Here is a 14,671-nt window from a genome sequence, read left to right on the forward strand (position 1 = left end):
CTGCTAGACCTGAATGGATTTTGAACTACATTCCAGCAGTCATCACCATCTACGCATCTCAACATAAGGAGGATCGACGCTACAATACTACTGATACAGGAAATTCCACACCATAATACTAAATATTTTTCAAGATATATTTGAAATCAATGCTGTTTGCATTTCATACAGAAATATGGGACTAATATTAAAGAAATTCTTCAACCTTATCAGTTGATTTATATTCATTTTATTATAAAATAAATACAAACCAAAGCATTTTTACAGCAATAGAATAAAAAGTCTAGTACTGAGTCAATAGAGTCTGCCTAGAAGTTTTAGAATACCAATACAGAAGTCAGTTTCACAGAGAGGAAGAAATACAGCAAGAACCTTAAGGATGCCTTCTAATCAAGGTTGTACAGAGGAACCTGAAGGACCAGATATTCTCAGGTAGACAGGATTGTGCTTATTCACAAACTTCTTCAGTATTCGAAACCTTTTCACCCAAGCTTTGCAGCCTTGGTGTGATACATATTTAAAGTATTTGCAATCTAAGGAAAAAAAAAGAAAAAGCAATATAAGTTATACCATGATACAAGCAAATACAAAACACTTTCACTATTTAAACAACATGCAAACATCTAAAAGTTTTCAGTAACGAAAGGTAATAAAATAATCTAAGCTGTGCACATTAGCAACATAACTGCAGCACTAAATGTTCTATCCCCATTTGACCCGGAAAACATTCCACATATATATAACTGTATACTGTGCCCTGCATAATATTTCTTCTCTTTTGGTTTTTCTCTTCAAATAGATTAGAAAGTACACTTTCAAGAGTGTAAAGAAGCCTTGATTTCACACATTAACTCATTGCATTGGATAAGGAAAATAGAGGCTCATATCGATACCAATAAGCATGGAAACTTCGTTAAAGAAAATTAGAGCTGGAACAATTGTATTAGCCATCTGGTAATAAAAGCTGGGAGACATTTGATAACATATTACTGAAAGAAAAAAAAATACTTTCAACATGAGAAATTGTTTTATGAAGCCCAGAAGATAAAGTTGTAGAAAAGCTGACAATGAACAAGTTGCTTCTCAACCAAAAGTCCAAACCGGTGTACAAGCCATGGTCTCCACACCACATTCTCATTCTCAGCTTAGCAGCTGCTTCTTGGCCTAATACTCCACTTGGTTTTGGCAGTATTTCAATGAATGCTAGTAAAGAGGTCATATTCTTCACCTTCTTACCAAGCTGCTGATGGTTTTCACTCGAGAACCACCCCCACCTCCTCTTTGCTGCACTACAACACCCCCATGGTCCTTAAGGACCAGCTGTTCCACAGTATTTGCTGAGACACTGCCTAGACTGGCATCCAGCAAGCAAACTCTCTGCAGTCCTCAACATTCACTCAGGAGCATGTTGTGCAATTGTGGTTTGAAGGTTAAACAACAAGCTTAATAGTATTGTGACTGCACAACAAGGCCAGATAAAACAGAACTCTAAACCAGGATAGGAAAAGTTATGCAAAATATGCCTCACTGTCAAATATCAAACCAATTTAAACATTTTTCTTATATTCAGTTTCAAAGACATAAATCTTTCCTAGAAGAAACTGCATTTCTTCTAGTGGCAGATCAGCTGCATCCTGTCTCAGTAGGGCTAGAACACATTATTTCTGTTCTATGTAGTGAAAAGGAAAGAACATTTAGTATTACCCTTTCCCAGTAAGATTCCAGCCACCAGAGCCTTTTCATATGAAAGGCTTTCATTTTCCTGCCAATTCTTTTTTGCCAAGTAACGGCTAAAATGGAAGGCTGGCCACCAGTCCTTTCTGGAGTTCCACTCGTGCTTGATCCAGTCAAGATGCTTCTCAGAGCTGCAAAAAGGTGAAACAAGTCACAAAAAAGCTTAAATTGGGATGAAAATATGATTAGGAGGCACTTAATTTTATAATCAACTTGCTGCAAGTCTCATAAATCGCTAGTATAGACACAATGACCTTACACTGCAGAGTAAAACACTAATCTAAACAGAAATAACTTTTTTTTTTTAAATCCCTGGCAACACTAGTGAGGCAGGAGATGAACTCCAGCAGTCTTATTTAGACTTGGCAATAACATAGATTATGGTGTGAAATGAAGCAAGCCTTTGACTTGTGTGCCAGTTTGTCAACAGTAATAAGAAAGTTTCAAGTTTGTCAACAAATGAGTAGTATGAAAGGGCTGGTTTGTTTTCAGAAAAGGTTTGTGTTACTCTACGCATACTCAAAGACTAACTTATCCCAAACACTTATCCCTATAACTGTTATGTAATGAAGACCTTAAACCAAGCATTTCAGAATTAAAAACTACCTAAACAGGGAAGTAATATTCCCATAAAATGACCAAGATGCCCAGTATATTTCAAGATCCTTTGAAGCTGTGTCTTCAAATACAAAAACATAAAGTTAGAGTATCATACCATTTTTACTAACTCTATGAAAACAACACTGCTAGGTTTAACCCACTAGGTTAACATCAGATGCTATGTAGGTGGAGGTGGCAATAAACCAGCAAATTTGGACAAATTAAATACAGAATTTACTGTAAATATATAAGGCTTAAAAAACGCAACATCCTGTTTGTTGGGTAAAATCAAGTCTAGACATTAGAGGCCTTCTGGGCACAGATTGCCTGAGATGGCTCCTGAAATCAGACGCCATGTCTGTCAGTGTTGGCAAGGACACACCAATCCCCAGGCACGTTGGCTCAGTTTTTAAGAATACACTGGGTGCATTTCGTAACACCTGCCACCATCACACAACACACCAGTCTGTACAGTACCAGTCATGCCCCTATTGCAGCCCAGCGATTCTCAAACCAGCACCTGTAGTAACAGAGCAGAAGACACAACAACTTGGTGGTTTTTTCTCCCCCCTGCCTCGAAAGAGGGAGATTAGTGATGGGTAGCAAATGCTAATGCAACATCTGAATAGCTCTTTCTGCATAAGCATACAACTTGGTAAAAAAAAAAAAACACTCATCTTTTTTCGGGCCATGATAATACTGAAAACTTGGAATTTTCCTCAATCATAATTTCTTCTTTCCTCCCAATGAAAGCACACTGCAGCCAGAAACTGCCACAGAACTCAGGGAAGGCCAGACAACAATTCTGTCCACCAGCATGGAAGACGAAGAAGGGTATAGAGTATCACTTTGTCAACTGCCCAAAGGCTGAGACTTGAGACATTTGGTTTTAGCACATGGTATCAGAGCTACTTACATTACAATTTGTTTCATCTGTCTTGCCAAACAGCTCCATGCTTTTACATTTTCCTTCCAGCCAGCATAATCCAAGGCTGCAAATATAACTTCTAGCCCTAGTCGACGTTTTTTTCTTTTCTCTGGAAAAAAACAGGTTGATTAATGAATTACTTAGATCGGGCTGAACTCATTAGTAAGCGACAAGTGAAATACAGTTCTCCATCCTGTCTCCCCAAATGCTGCTACTTTCCCTATTACTGAGGGTACTGCAGAAGAATTTCAGAATATTATTCTAGATTAACATAAAGGAAAAGAGCAAAGATATTTAAAGACTTACTTGATTTTTGAAGCATGGTATTAAAGTCTATCATTAGTTCATGAGAAGGAACAATATCATGCAAGATCTGAAAAACAAAAACAAAACCACAAAACCTGGATACATTATTTTAATGTGAAAACTTTTGAAGACTTCTTCCTAATCAAGAGAAGCACAGGCTTCAGAGTTTTGGGTGTTCTAGTTAGGAAAATTAAGCAATCTGGTACCTCCGTGCCTTGACAAAAAGAACGAATTTCTAAGTCAATTTTGCACATCTGCAACACTACTCTGTCACACAATGGATGAAACACCTTGATGGCTGCTGAAAAACACTGCGTGTGACAAATATAGCATTCTCAAGGAGCAGCCCAAATCCATATCCAGTGTCCCCTTTTTAAAAGGCAACATCATTTTCTTCCTAGGCCAGTTCTAGCTCCCCTGTCTACTGCTCTGTGCATTGGATCACAGTTTCTGGACCTGTCAGACCAGTGCTTTGATTTGTCACTATCTTGTAAGAGACTACAGTATAAAACCACTGCTAAAAAGTACTGAGAAGATGGGATTTTATACATATAGGCTACAGTTCAAATTTCATGAAGCGGTTTTAAAACATATGCACTAACGAAAGCATGTTGGTGCCATCAAGTGGCAAAACAGACTGCAAAACATTGTTTGCAAGAAGCCACAAAGATCGACGAGCAAAGGTAAGGAAAGCAGGAATTTAAAAGCAACTATACGAAAGCTTAATGCAGCAAGGCCTTGTCTGCCAACAGCCAGCAGAAATTAACTTCTGTTTTAGCTTAAATGCATAGCTGGTTGAAAACAAGCAGAGAAACTAATCGCCAGACAGGATCAACATGGGAAAGAATAAGCATCTAGTCATTTCTTCAATATTGTAAAGATCAAACTGTAACAGAAATCAATGCTTGTTATGCACAAGACTGCTGATACAGACTTCTGGAACCGTGTAAACACACCCTCTGAGCTTGTTTACTGATCTGAAGTTATACAATGTATCAGTTTAAGGCAAAACAAAGACTTCAATCAAAGATAGTAAAGGATTCTGCCTTCTCCACCCATTAGCATCCCTTCCACTCACTCTCCTCTAACCCTCTGCTTCCCACAAAGAATACAGTAGGGTATATAATGTAACAGGAGTTCAACTGAACCAAATTGTCAGACCACTGTGCAACATGAATGACCACAGACTCTATGCGCTAGACAATATATACCTTGAGTGCAGATATGAGCGATTTCTTTGATTCACCGTGTCTCTTCAGGAACTGATAGAGGTAAACATGAGCATTGGGATTAGCAGGAAACTTTGAGTTGTAGGCATATTCATTTAACACTTGTCGGGCTTCATTATGGTCTCCATAGAACTCCAACAGCTAAGAGAAGTTAAGGCTGTCATTAGTTTGCCACGCATTAGCAACCATACTCTTACAACTAATTTTGAGCTGCCACAGAACTGTCCAATAGCACAGCCTGTATTTAAGGGTGCAGGATATTAGATAAAACTAACACTAGTGTATTTTCACTTTACTGGCTACTCTCTTATCACATAGACAAAAACTCACACAGAAGCCACTCAGGAGAAAACCCCTTTAACACCTATTTAATAGTCAAAGAATTACTAGCACTTGCGCACTGGAAAGAGGCACTGAAGCAGCTTGCCACATCTTTAAAGAGAGAACTCAATGAGAGAACTTGGCAGCTGCTGGCACCAAGCAAAATTCCATAAGATGTGCTGCTAAGAGAAGTCAGCCTATCAGTATTTACAAAATGTAAATAATTCCAAAGAGATTTTAAGATTAACTTTATTTCTCAATTACAAATTCTAAGCAGATATTTGAAAAACAAACAAACAAACACCACACAAACAAACACACACCAAAACACAGAATGACTGCATGTTTGGTGTCTTTAACATTTAGTGTATTTGGAAAAACATTGCCCTGCCAAAGAGAGAAAAATTTGCTTTCAGGGATTTAAACAAAGCAGCTGTGCTCCAGTATCTGTACTAGCACCATGAAAACAAAATATGCAAGCTGCTTGTCTATTTCTTTTTCTTGGCAATGCACAGATACAGTCCATTCTGCACTCTGTGAAGGCTCTGCAGTTCTACTAGGAGTAAACTGTGCTCTAAATCAAAGCCAGTGAGATACACATACAGATGCGTTGCTTTTAAAATACTCTCTTGTCACCCACACACATATATAAAAGCTGCAGACAGACATCTGAATGAAAATTAGACAGGGAAACACAAAAGGAAGATATCTGTAAAACATATCCTTACATCCACGTAGCATTTCACAAAGAGATCCCAGACTCCAGGTATTTTAATAATCTCTTTTAAGTTCACTGCTGCCTTCCGAAAGCAGCTGTGCATTTCCTGTTCAACAGATAAGTCTTCAAATCCATCCTGACCTACCAAAACATGAAAGAAAGCCACAAAGTTAGCTTTGCTAATCAAGAAATCTTGAAGAAGTGGTGCACCTAAGAGATGGTCACATTTTGCTAAGCAAGGATTCCAATTGAGAGCTTTTAGAAAAGAAGCCTCAGTTTCCTCAGCATTGGAAAAAAGTTTACTTTTTACTCTTCATTCACATTTATTATCAACCAATTTCAACTCATGAGGCATGACAGGCAGTATCCCAAGAAAAGACACTACCAGCACAAGATCCATAAACCAAATTCAATACTTAGTTTTCACAGAAACAAGTAGAGATTCAATGTAACTGATAATGCACAGCCAGCAGATATATACACGCAGTAGCAACTTATGTATCTTTAAAGAAACTGAAAAAAAAAACAACAAACTAGTTTTGGGGCTTTTGTTAGCACTCAAAATTCTAGCAGCAGTCAAGCACTTAGGCACCTACAAAGAAGCCACTGGTATGGTGAATACCTTCATTTGATCGTTGTTTCAGGTGATGCTGCCTGGATATTAAAAAAATGTGATTCAAGGGGAAGAAAAAGTTTCAGAATATCATTTCAGGACACTACAGAGAAGCACAGGTCAGTATGCCATATTGGTACCACCATCATTGCTGACATGGGATTACGTACCATCCATACCATCACATTTTGAAGTCTAGTATTTCCCTCTGGTGCCTTCATATGCAGATAAAGACAGAAGGGCAGCCCACATGGAAAAGGTGTTAGTGTAAACCACGGTGCCCGCATGAGCAAGCAAGCTGAAGTGTACAGCTCAATACAAAAACAACAGCAGGACCTACCATGCTCTAACAGGATGTTCTTCTGCTTGGACCAGCTATAGTAGTCCAAGAGTCCCCTGTAAGCTTGAATCAGTTTCATTTCTTTATCCTGAATGACTGTTTGCTCTCCAAACCTCCAGCTTTCTGCCAGGGACAGGTTCTGGTAAGCTTCATCTATTAGTCCGTTACAAAGGAGGTGAAAGGCATGCTCTAAACAAACCTGCAATTCAAACAGTCCATACCACAGCTTTTCACATCATAAACGGAGAGAATCTCAGCAGTACAGTAAATTTCTACACAGACATGCAGGGAACGAAGAGACTCATTACTGACATGCATATAAAATATTGCAAACACAGTCAGTAAAGTATTTTAATTGGAAGAGTATTTCATACATATTCTGTTATCCAAACAGTATCTTTACAAGGATTTTTTGAGAAAAATGCAGGAATGGGAGAATTCAAGTGTCACTGGGGGCAGGGAGACGAGCCAAGAAGCTAAGTGATTTTTTCTGCCTGAAGATGCTGGAGAAACATTAGTAGTCAAAAGCACATCTGATACACAAAGATGTATCCCTGGGAAGGGAAAGAGCTGAAGCTCTCGGAATCTGCAGGGCAGAAAGTCACCCACCAGGTGGCAGACACTCAGCGGTACCTCTCAAGGCAGCAGAAAGCAGTTGTCGCAAAAACCTGCTTGTCATTAACAAGTGCTGTATCTATGAAAGAAGGTCCAGAAGCAACCTGAGAAATCCTGTTGGGTTACATTTGCTGATTTTTCATTTGGCCACCCAACTGCAGAACACTTGAAGGAGGGATGCACCTACCACTCCGTCGTGCTGGTTAGGCACTGGATAAAAGTCTAAATCCTCAGTTAGCTCTATTAAACTCTTGTATAGAACTTCTATACAATTAACTATTCTAACTTCTATAAAACTATTGATCAAACACAAGGGAATGAGACAGAAGCATCATCACATGTGAGAAATAGCCAAGGAAAACAAAACAATATGGATTTGAAGGAGCCACCACAGGGAAAAAAAAAGCAAACTACAGCTGGACAACACAGCGATCCACAGCAGAAGGTCCACAGTTTTATCTATAGATTAGCTACTTGAAGAGCGATCTGATAACAGTAGCAAAGTTTAAGTACAACTGTTCAGTCAGAAGCACAGTGGCCAAATGAAGAACTGGAAACAAAACTTCGCAGGTGTTAACATGCAAATAGATGTTACTGGGCCACACATGAAATAACTTAGCTGTTTCAAATTAAAAGATTAATCAAAGGATCTAGGCACTTCTAAGGACTGACAATACACATCTGTGATAAAACATATAGACCAAATAAGATATGATTAGGTACAGAATAATCCTTAAATTATTATGCAATTGGTAACTCAGATGTACTATCTTTTTTGTCAGTAACACACTTCAAGAGAGAAAGATTCAAAAACTAACACTCAAGTGTTCAGGTAAACGTGGAAAATCATCAAGACTGAATTAAGCACACTCACCTTCAAATACCTTTTTACTCCTAAAGTTTTCATCTGTTCTATGAAAGAGTTGAACTCTTTCATGCTGCTATGGGAATGATGGCACAGAATTTCAGTTCCTATTCTCCAAATCATCTATTAACAGGGAGAAAGAGATGAAAAAAAAAAAACACTTTAGTAAAAAATAGGGGAACAGTCACCATATGTACGGTCTTATCAAACTTGTAGTTACTGTAACATGTGAATAAAACATACATTTGAATTGCAAACAGAAAATGAATACTAAGTGTTGTCTACTGCCATAGTCATCTAGATATTCATGTAGCAGTATTTTTACAGTCATTCAGTGGGTGCTTCACAATTGCTCATTACAAATGCAGCACTCCAGTAAAGCTTATGAAACTGCATTTGTCAGAAGGTTCCCCTTCCTGCTACTGAAAATGGGATGTTTCAAAGTTACAAAAAACCTTATGTTTTCCTTTGGTACATTTCCACTGAGATGTAAGGTACACATAATTCTAATGTACCAGTACAGATTATTTCCAATCAGATGTAGCTTCCCATCTACATGCACCTGTTTTCAATATCTCCCTGCAGAATCCAATTAAATATTCCACAGGCTGGCCATATTGAAGTACTCCATTTATTTAACAACTCTGATCCCTTTCCTCCTGCTTCTATCTCAGTATCTGCTAGGAGTTTTGTAAGTACTGGAGGAGCTGATAAAGACCTAAATAAGCCACCAACTCTCAAACAGATTCTGACTGATGGCATGTCAATGGCAAACATATCTATTGCTTTTCCATCCTAGAAGACTATATTAGACTATATATATATATAGTAGACTATATATATACTAGACTAACTTTTCACAGAATGCCCCTGATGGAATTGACTTATACCAAGCCAAGCTTTCATCCGTTGTGTCAAGGGCCTACGTAAAAAAAACAAAACAACAAAACCCCACAAGAACAGCCTGCGAGCCCAGAGAACTTTTCAAGAATACTGAGCTCTCTATCAGGAAAAGCATCGGACAGCACTGCAGCACTCCTGAAAGTGAAATATCAGCAGAATTCCAGCTCCAGACTGGTTAAACCCATAGCAGAAGCATGCCTGTGCAGAAGCAGACTTTTGGTGAGTAACTGGACGGCATGCTGCCTTGAGTGCTACCAATGATGAGGTCTGGTGTACTTTCTGCAGCCCGTCATCCAAGAGTTTCTACATCAGCACCTGAATACTTGCTTATTTGTTTTTGGAAGATTCAATGTCTGTTTTTTTGTTGGGGTTTCTTGGTTGGTTGGTTGGTTTTGTGGGGTTTTTTTGTTGGGTGGTTTTGGTTTGTTTGGAACTTTTTTTTTTTTAAAGAAATTAGTTTGGTTTATGAAAGTTGCCTAACTTTTCAGGTCTTAAATACTCTGACACTTTTTTTTAAATTAAAAAAAAATAACCAAGCCTATGATTAGTTTATTAAAACAAATGTTGGTCCTGAAATATTACAGATGTTTCTTGCAAGTATTTTTTTCAACTGCAAAAGAACGCTGATAAGGAACACTGGCTTACCTCTGATGGACTTATGTGTTCTCTAGAATAGTCTTTCTCTAATGACTCAGTATAGAAGGTCAGAAACTCTGCAGCCCTTTTCCACTGCTTTTGTAGCATGGCATCTTGAATGTAACTTAAACATGCTTCCTTGCTCCGCTTGAAGTTTAATTTGTGTTTGTGGGAAGATGCTAAAAAAAAAACAAATCAACAACAACAAAAAAATCAACCAAGCTCACAATTGTCACAGCCTTTTTTCAGATAACAATGCGCCTACCAGGTCACATAAGAGAGATACTGAAATTTCTCAGACACTACAGAAAGTGATCTTAAGCTACATGTTTCTGACGTTAAACGCATCTACTAGTCTTCAGGGAAACATGACTATGGCAAAAGCTAGAAATATAATATGAAACAGCATTTACCACAAGCAGCACACAGCTTCAGATGCTTGGAACAGTGAAGAGCCACTTATTCCAAACTACTGCCCTACCAAATTAGAAGACCATGGTGCTTTGATAACTTCACAGTATGTTTTGTTATATTTTGGGGACCACTTTCTTCCCTTACTAATCATCATCCAAGTTTGCAATCCCACTGTGCTAAAGATTTGCATACACACATACAAACAGGTCATTTGAGTACCAAAGGCTAAGCAATTCCCACTGAAACCAAAGATAAATGTAGAGAATTATTCAGTTCTGAGAATAAGACTGAAAAAAGGCCATGTGCTGGGCTTTTGGTAGCAGGGGAGGGGCTGCAGGGACAGTCCCTGTAAGGAGCTGCAAGAAGCTTCCCCAGCTCCAGGTCACACCCGTGTCTGGCCAGGGTAGAGCCAATCAGTACCTCTGTGAATGCCGTATTTAAGAAGGGGACAAAGGAACCCCCACCATTTGGGACCTGCAGTGAAGAGAGAGGAGAGATGGAGGGCCTGGTCTCCCAGCTGCCCCTCAACTGGGGACAGCTGCCATGGAGCAGCTCTGGAGCACTCCAGTCCTGGGGCAGAGTTTCTCCTGCCAGGACTGATGAGGTTCATTGGGCCGGTCAGGCCCGGCATGGCTGCACCAGAGAGCACTGAGATCTGGGAGAAACAACTATAGACACCAAGGTCAGTGAAGATGGAGCAGGAGGAGGTGTGCTGGAGCTCAGATTCCCCTGCAGCCAACGGTGAGATGGCAGGTGGCCCCCTGTCACCTGTGCAGATTAACAGTGAAGCAGAGATCCCCCCCACAGCCTGTGGGAGAGGACCCCATGCAGGAGCAGGGATGCCTGTGCCCAAAGGAGTTTGTGGAGGACTGTCTCCCATGGCAGAGGACCCTATGCTGCTGGAGATTAACATTAGAGCATAGATGTATCTGCAGTCTGTGGGAAGGGACCCCATGCCAGGGCAGGCAGCTGTACCTTAAGAAGCCGTGACTTCATGGGAAAAGCCTGTGCTGGTACAGTCTGATGGGTAAGGCCTGGATTCCACAGGAAGCACTCACATTGGAGAAGTTCATGGAGAACTGTCTCCCATGAGCAGGGGTCCAACAGTGGAGCAGAAGAGCATAAGGAGTCCTCCACCAGAGGAGAAAGACGCAGCAGAAACAGTCTATGATGAACTGACCTGCAACTCCCATTCCCTGTCCCCCTGCAAAACTACGGGGAGGAGGTAGATCCAGGAAGAAGGGAGGGGTGGAGGAAGGTGTATTTTTAAGATGTGGCTTTGTTTCTCATTATCGTCTCTGAATGAGCTGGTAATGAATTAAATTGATTTGTCCCAAAGCCAAGTCTGTTTTGCCTGTGGCCATAATTGGTGAGCGATCCTTCTCTGTTCTTATCTCAGTCCTCAAGCCTTTTGTTACATTTTTCTCCTCCATTCCACCCTGGGGGGTGTGTGTGTATAAGCCACTGCCTGCCTGGTGCTTTGTTGCCACCTGGGGCTAAACCATGACAGGCCCCTTACCCATTTTACATGGATCCTGGTTCAACTCCTGGTATAGCACAAAGCTGAAACCTCATTTGCACATCTGTTTAAGGATCATGGCTGTATGCCATGGTCTAACATGCTTCTACAAAAATGCTAAAGCCGTAAGAGCCTTTCAAAAAGGACATGCAGAGCTCACTGAACCACCTCCTACGTGGATACAGCAGGCAGAGGAGTAACTCAGACACTGGTGCATCCTATAAAATCGCCTCTAACCAACCTATCTATACACGGTCTAGTCTTCACACCTATGTCTAACCTCGCAGGTTCCAAGTACTAAGAAAATAAATCCCACAGTTAACACCGCACATTAAACACACTAAGGAGTACTGTACGTAAGTCGTGCTACGCGGGTTGCCGAGAAGCCATCCGATACGGACAGAGCTGATGCAGAGTGTTCCACTACAAAGCTATTTCGAAACAAAAAACTTCTCCGGAGGTTCTGCGATCACCTGCATCCGCAACGCTTTTGTCACCGGTCCCCTCATCAGCCCTTCCTTTACGAGCGGCGTACACGCCGCCCTCGAACGCCTCCCGCGCTGCCGGGCGGGCGAGCGGGCAGCGGGACCGGGAGCAGCACCGAGGGAATCGGGAACCCCAACCGCCTCCTTGACGGGAAACCGACGGCGAACTGCGAAGGGAGAGGGCAGGCCGGCCTCACCGGCACCAGGCACGGCGTGGGCGGAGGGCGGCGTTCCCCCCTCAGGGCCGGAGCCGGGGGGGAGGGGGACGGCGGAGCACCGGGAGCCGGAGCGGGAGGGCGGGGACGAGCGGGAGCCGCGCCCGCCGCCGGGCAGCTCCGCCCTTACCCGCTTGGCAGACGTGCGGCGGCAGGAAGGGCAGGTGCAGGGCCGGCAGCAGGGCGCTCCCCGCCCGCGCGGCACGGCTCTTCGTCGCCACTTCGTACTCCTCCTCTTCCTCCGGGAAGCTGTCCATGGCGGCGCGGCCAGGCCGTCACGCCCGCACTAACAGCGCCTCTGTACCTGGCTGTAGCGGGCAACAGCCATGCTTGACCCTAGTGGGGAACCCCACGAGCCGCCGGTATCTCCAGGCTAACCCAGCCGCTCCGTAAGACGCAGCCGGACGGGCTCAGCGGCGCTCGGTTTGACAGCGACCGCCCCCTCAGCGGAGCGGTCCCGGGAGGCGCATGCGTCCTGAAACCATGGCGCAAGAGGAGGAGGGGAAAGAACGGGCATTGCGCATGCGCGCTGAGGGAGCCGGGCAGCGCCGACGCCGTGTAGGAAGAGGCGCTTTTCAACCACGCGCCTGCGCCGTGAAGGGGTGGGGTCACGTGGGCAGGAGAGCCCGCGGGCGGCGGGTCCGGCGGTTGTGGCGGGCTCCGCCCCGCTCCTCTCTGGGGACCCTCCGCCTCGCCTCTTCCCGCTTAAGCTTCGGCCTTAAAAAGGCGTCGTTCGCCTCAGTGCTCAGCACCCCTTGGCTGCGGGCTTCGAGGACTGGGCTGGGCAGGAAAGCGGTACGGGCCTCGGGGGAGCCGCTGGCGCCAGCCGGTGCGCAGCCTGACTGACTGGTTGGCTGGTTGGCTGGCTGGCTGGCTGGCTGGCTGGGCGGGCGGGCGGGCGGGCGGGCGGGCAGGCGCTGCCAGGTTAGGCGGTGAAGAGAGCGGAGCATCTCCCTTATAAGGAAAGGCTGAGGGAGCTGGGTCTCTTTGGCTTGGAGGAGACTGAGGGGCGACCTCATTAATGTTTATAAATATGTAAAGGGTGATTGTCATGAGGATGGAGCCAGGCTCTTCTCACTGGCATCCAGTGATAGGACAAGGGGAAATGGATATAAGCTGGAACATAGGAGGTTCTGCTTAAACATGAGGAAGAACTTCTTCCCAGTAAGTGTAACTGAACACTGGAACAGGCTGCCCAGAGAGGTTGTGGAGTCTCCTTCTCTGGAGATGTTCAAAACCCGCCTGGACACGTTCTTGTGTGATCTGATCTAGGTGGTCCTGCTCCAGCAAGGGCATTGGACTAGATGATCTTTTGAGGTCCCTTCCAATCCCTAACATTCTGTGATTCTGTGAACCGAGCAGCTGATGGAGCTAGGCTCACTTCCATCCTAAATTAACAGAGAGTACAGATCTGCCTGCAGCTGTCGGCTGGAGCAGGGCTGAGGGCAGCAGGATGTAAAGATGACGTGGGCTCTGGAGGTACAATTCCCACAGCGCTGCCAGTGCAGCGGGTAGCAGAGGGGCTGGAAGCCTTGTGAGCCCCTGCTGAGAAGGTGCAGCAGGCTGCCTGGGAACTGGCTCCTGAGCCTGCGCAGCTGTTGCAGGCGAGGTGTGCAGGCCTTCATCTGCGTGTGGAAGTGGGGAAACGAGAAATGCTACTGAAGGGTGAAGCAGGAGGGGTCAGGAGGCTGGCTGGCTGTGTTCAGTAGTGTGGCAGAGAGCCATTCAATTCTGCAGGTAGCACAACAAGAGCATTACTAGGATTGTGACTAATGCAATGGTTACTCTAAAAGTGATAGGTCATCTTGTCACTTTTTCCATTAGCTGTGCTGGTACTTTTTTTGTTAGCTTGTAATTTAGAATATAATGTTGTGTGGAAGAAAAGGATTCTGAATAAAAATATTGTGCATTGTAGAGCAATAATATTCCCTGTGCTCCTGCAGAGTACCTGGATTCTAGAAATATGTCTGCCTCGACCACAGAATCTGTTTTGTTCAAATTTGTGCTGGAACTTGTTTCTTTAAATCACTTTTGGCAACTGACTTTACTATTGAGTGCTTTGGTATGTGTAAAGTTCAGTTTTCCAAGTAAGAATTTACAGGGTTTTTTTCAGAACACCCCGGCCATATGAGTGTGAGTAAATAATAAACTGCCTTAGATTAAAGGCTCATGTAATCCAGTATCTGGGTTCAACTAAGATCAATAATGAGTGTCAAGGGAATAGTACAAG

General features: G+C 43.3%; 1 protein-coding gene across 3 annotated transcripts; it reads right to left on the bottom strand.

Moving 5' to 3' along the window:
• Positions 1–270: 270 nt before the first annotated feature.
• On the bottom strand, positions 271–12,887 carry TAF1A (TATA-box binding protein associated factor, RNA polymerase I subunit A). 3 transcript variants are annotated; one of them, XM_086629641.1, is made up of 10 exons: positions 12,581–12,887; positions 9,818–9,987; positions 8,279–8,392; positions 6,790–6,988; positions 5,847–5,977; positions 4,780–4,938; positions 3,569–3,635; positions 3,251–3,371; positions 1,705–1,865; positions 271–533 (listed from the first exon to the last, which is right to left on the bottom strand). In XM_086629641.1, the coding sequence occupies exons 1-10, from the start codon at positions 12,696–12,698 to the stop codon at positions 391–393; spliced, it is 1,383 nt and encodes a 460-aa protein (XP_086485767.1). In that variant the 5' UTR covers positions 12,699–12,887; the 3' UTR covers positions 271–390. The 3 variants fall into 3 exon arrangements, with proteins under 3 accessions (XP_086485767.1, XP_086485759.1, XP_086485773.1); XM_086629633.1 differs by having other exon boundaries at positions 12,572–12,887; XM_086629647.1 differs by lacking the exons at positions 271–533; positions 1,705–1,865 and adding an exon at positions 2,771–2,854 and having other exon boundaries at positions 12,572–12,887.
• Positions 12,888–14,671: the final 1,784 nt, after the last annotated feature.

Source organism: Tauraco erythrolophus, chromosome 2, assembly GCF_009769465.1.
Source record: "Tauraco erythrolophus isolate bTauEry1 chromosome 2, bTauEry1.pri, whole genome shotgun sequence".
NCBI classification, from domain to species: Eukaryota; Metazoa; Chordata; class Aves; order Musophagiformes; family Musophagidae; genus Tauraco; species Tauraco erythrolophus.

Bases quoted from the DNA above. Each gene is read 5' to 3' on its own strand.
- TAF1A (XM_086629633.1), bottom strand. From the start codon at position 12,698: ATGGACAGCTTCCCGGAGGAAGAGGAGGAGTACGAAGTGGCGACGAAG. The intron at 5,978-6,789 runs GTAGGTCCTGCT...ATGTTTTGGTAG, and splicing joins GAACATCCTGTTAGAGCATG to GTCAGGATGGATTTGAAGAC. The intron at 534-1,704 runs GTAATACTAAAT...TTTTTTCCTTAG, and splicing joins TGGAATCTTACTGGGAAAGG to ATTGCAAATACTTTAAATAT.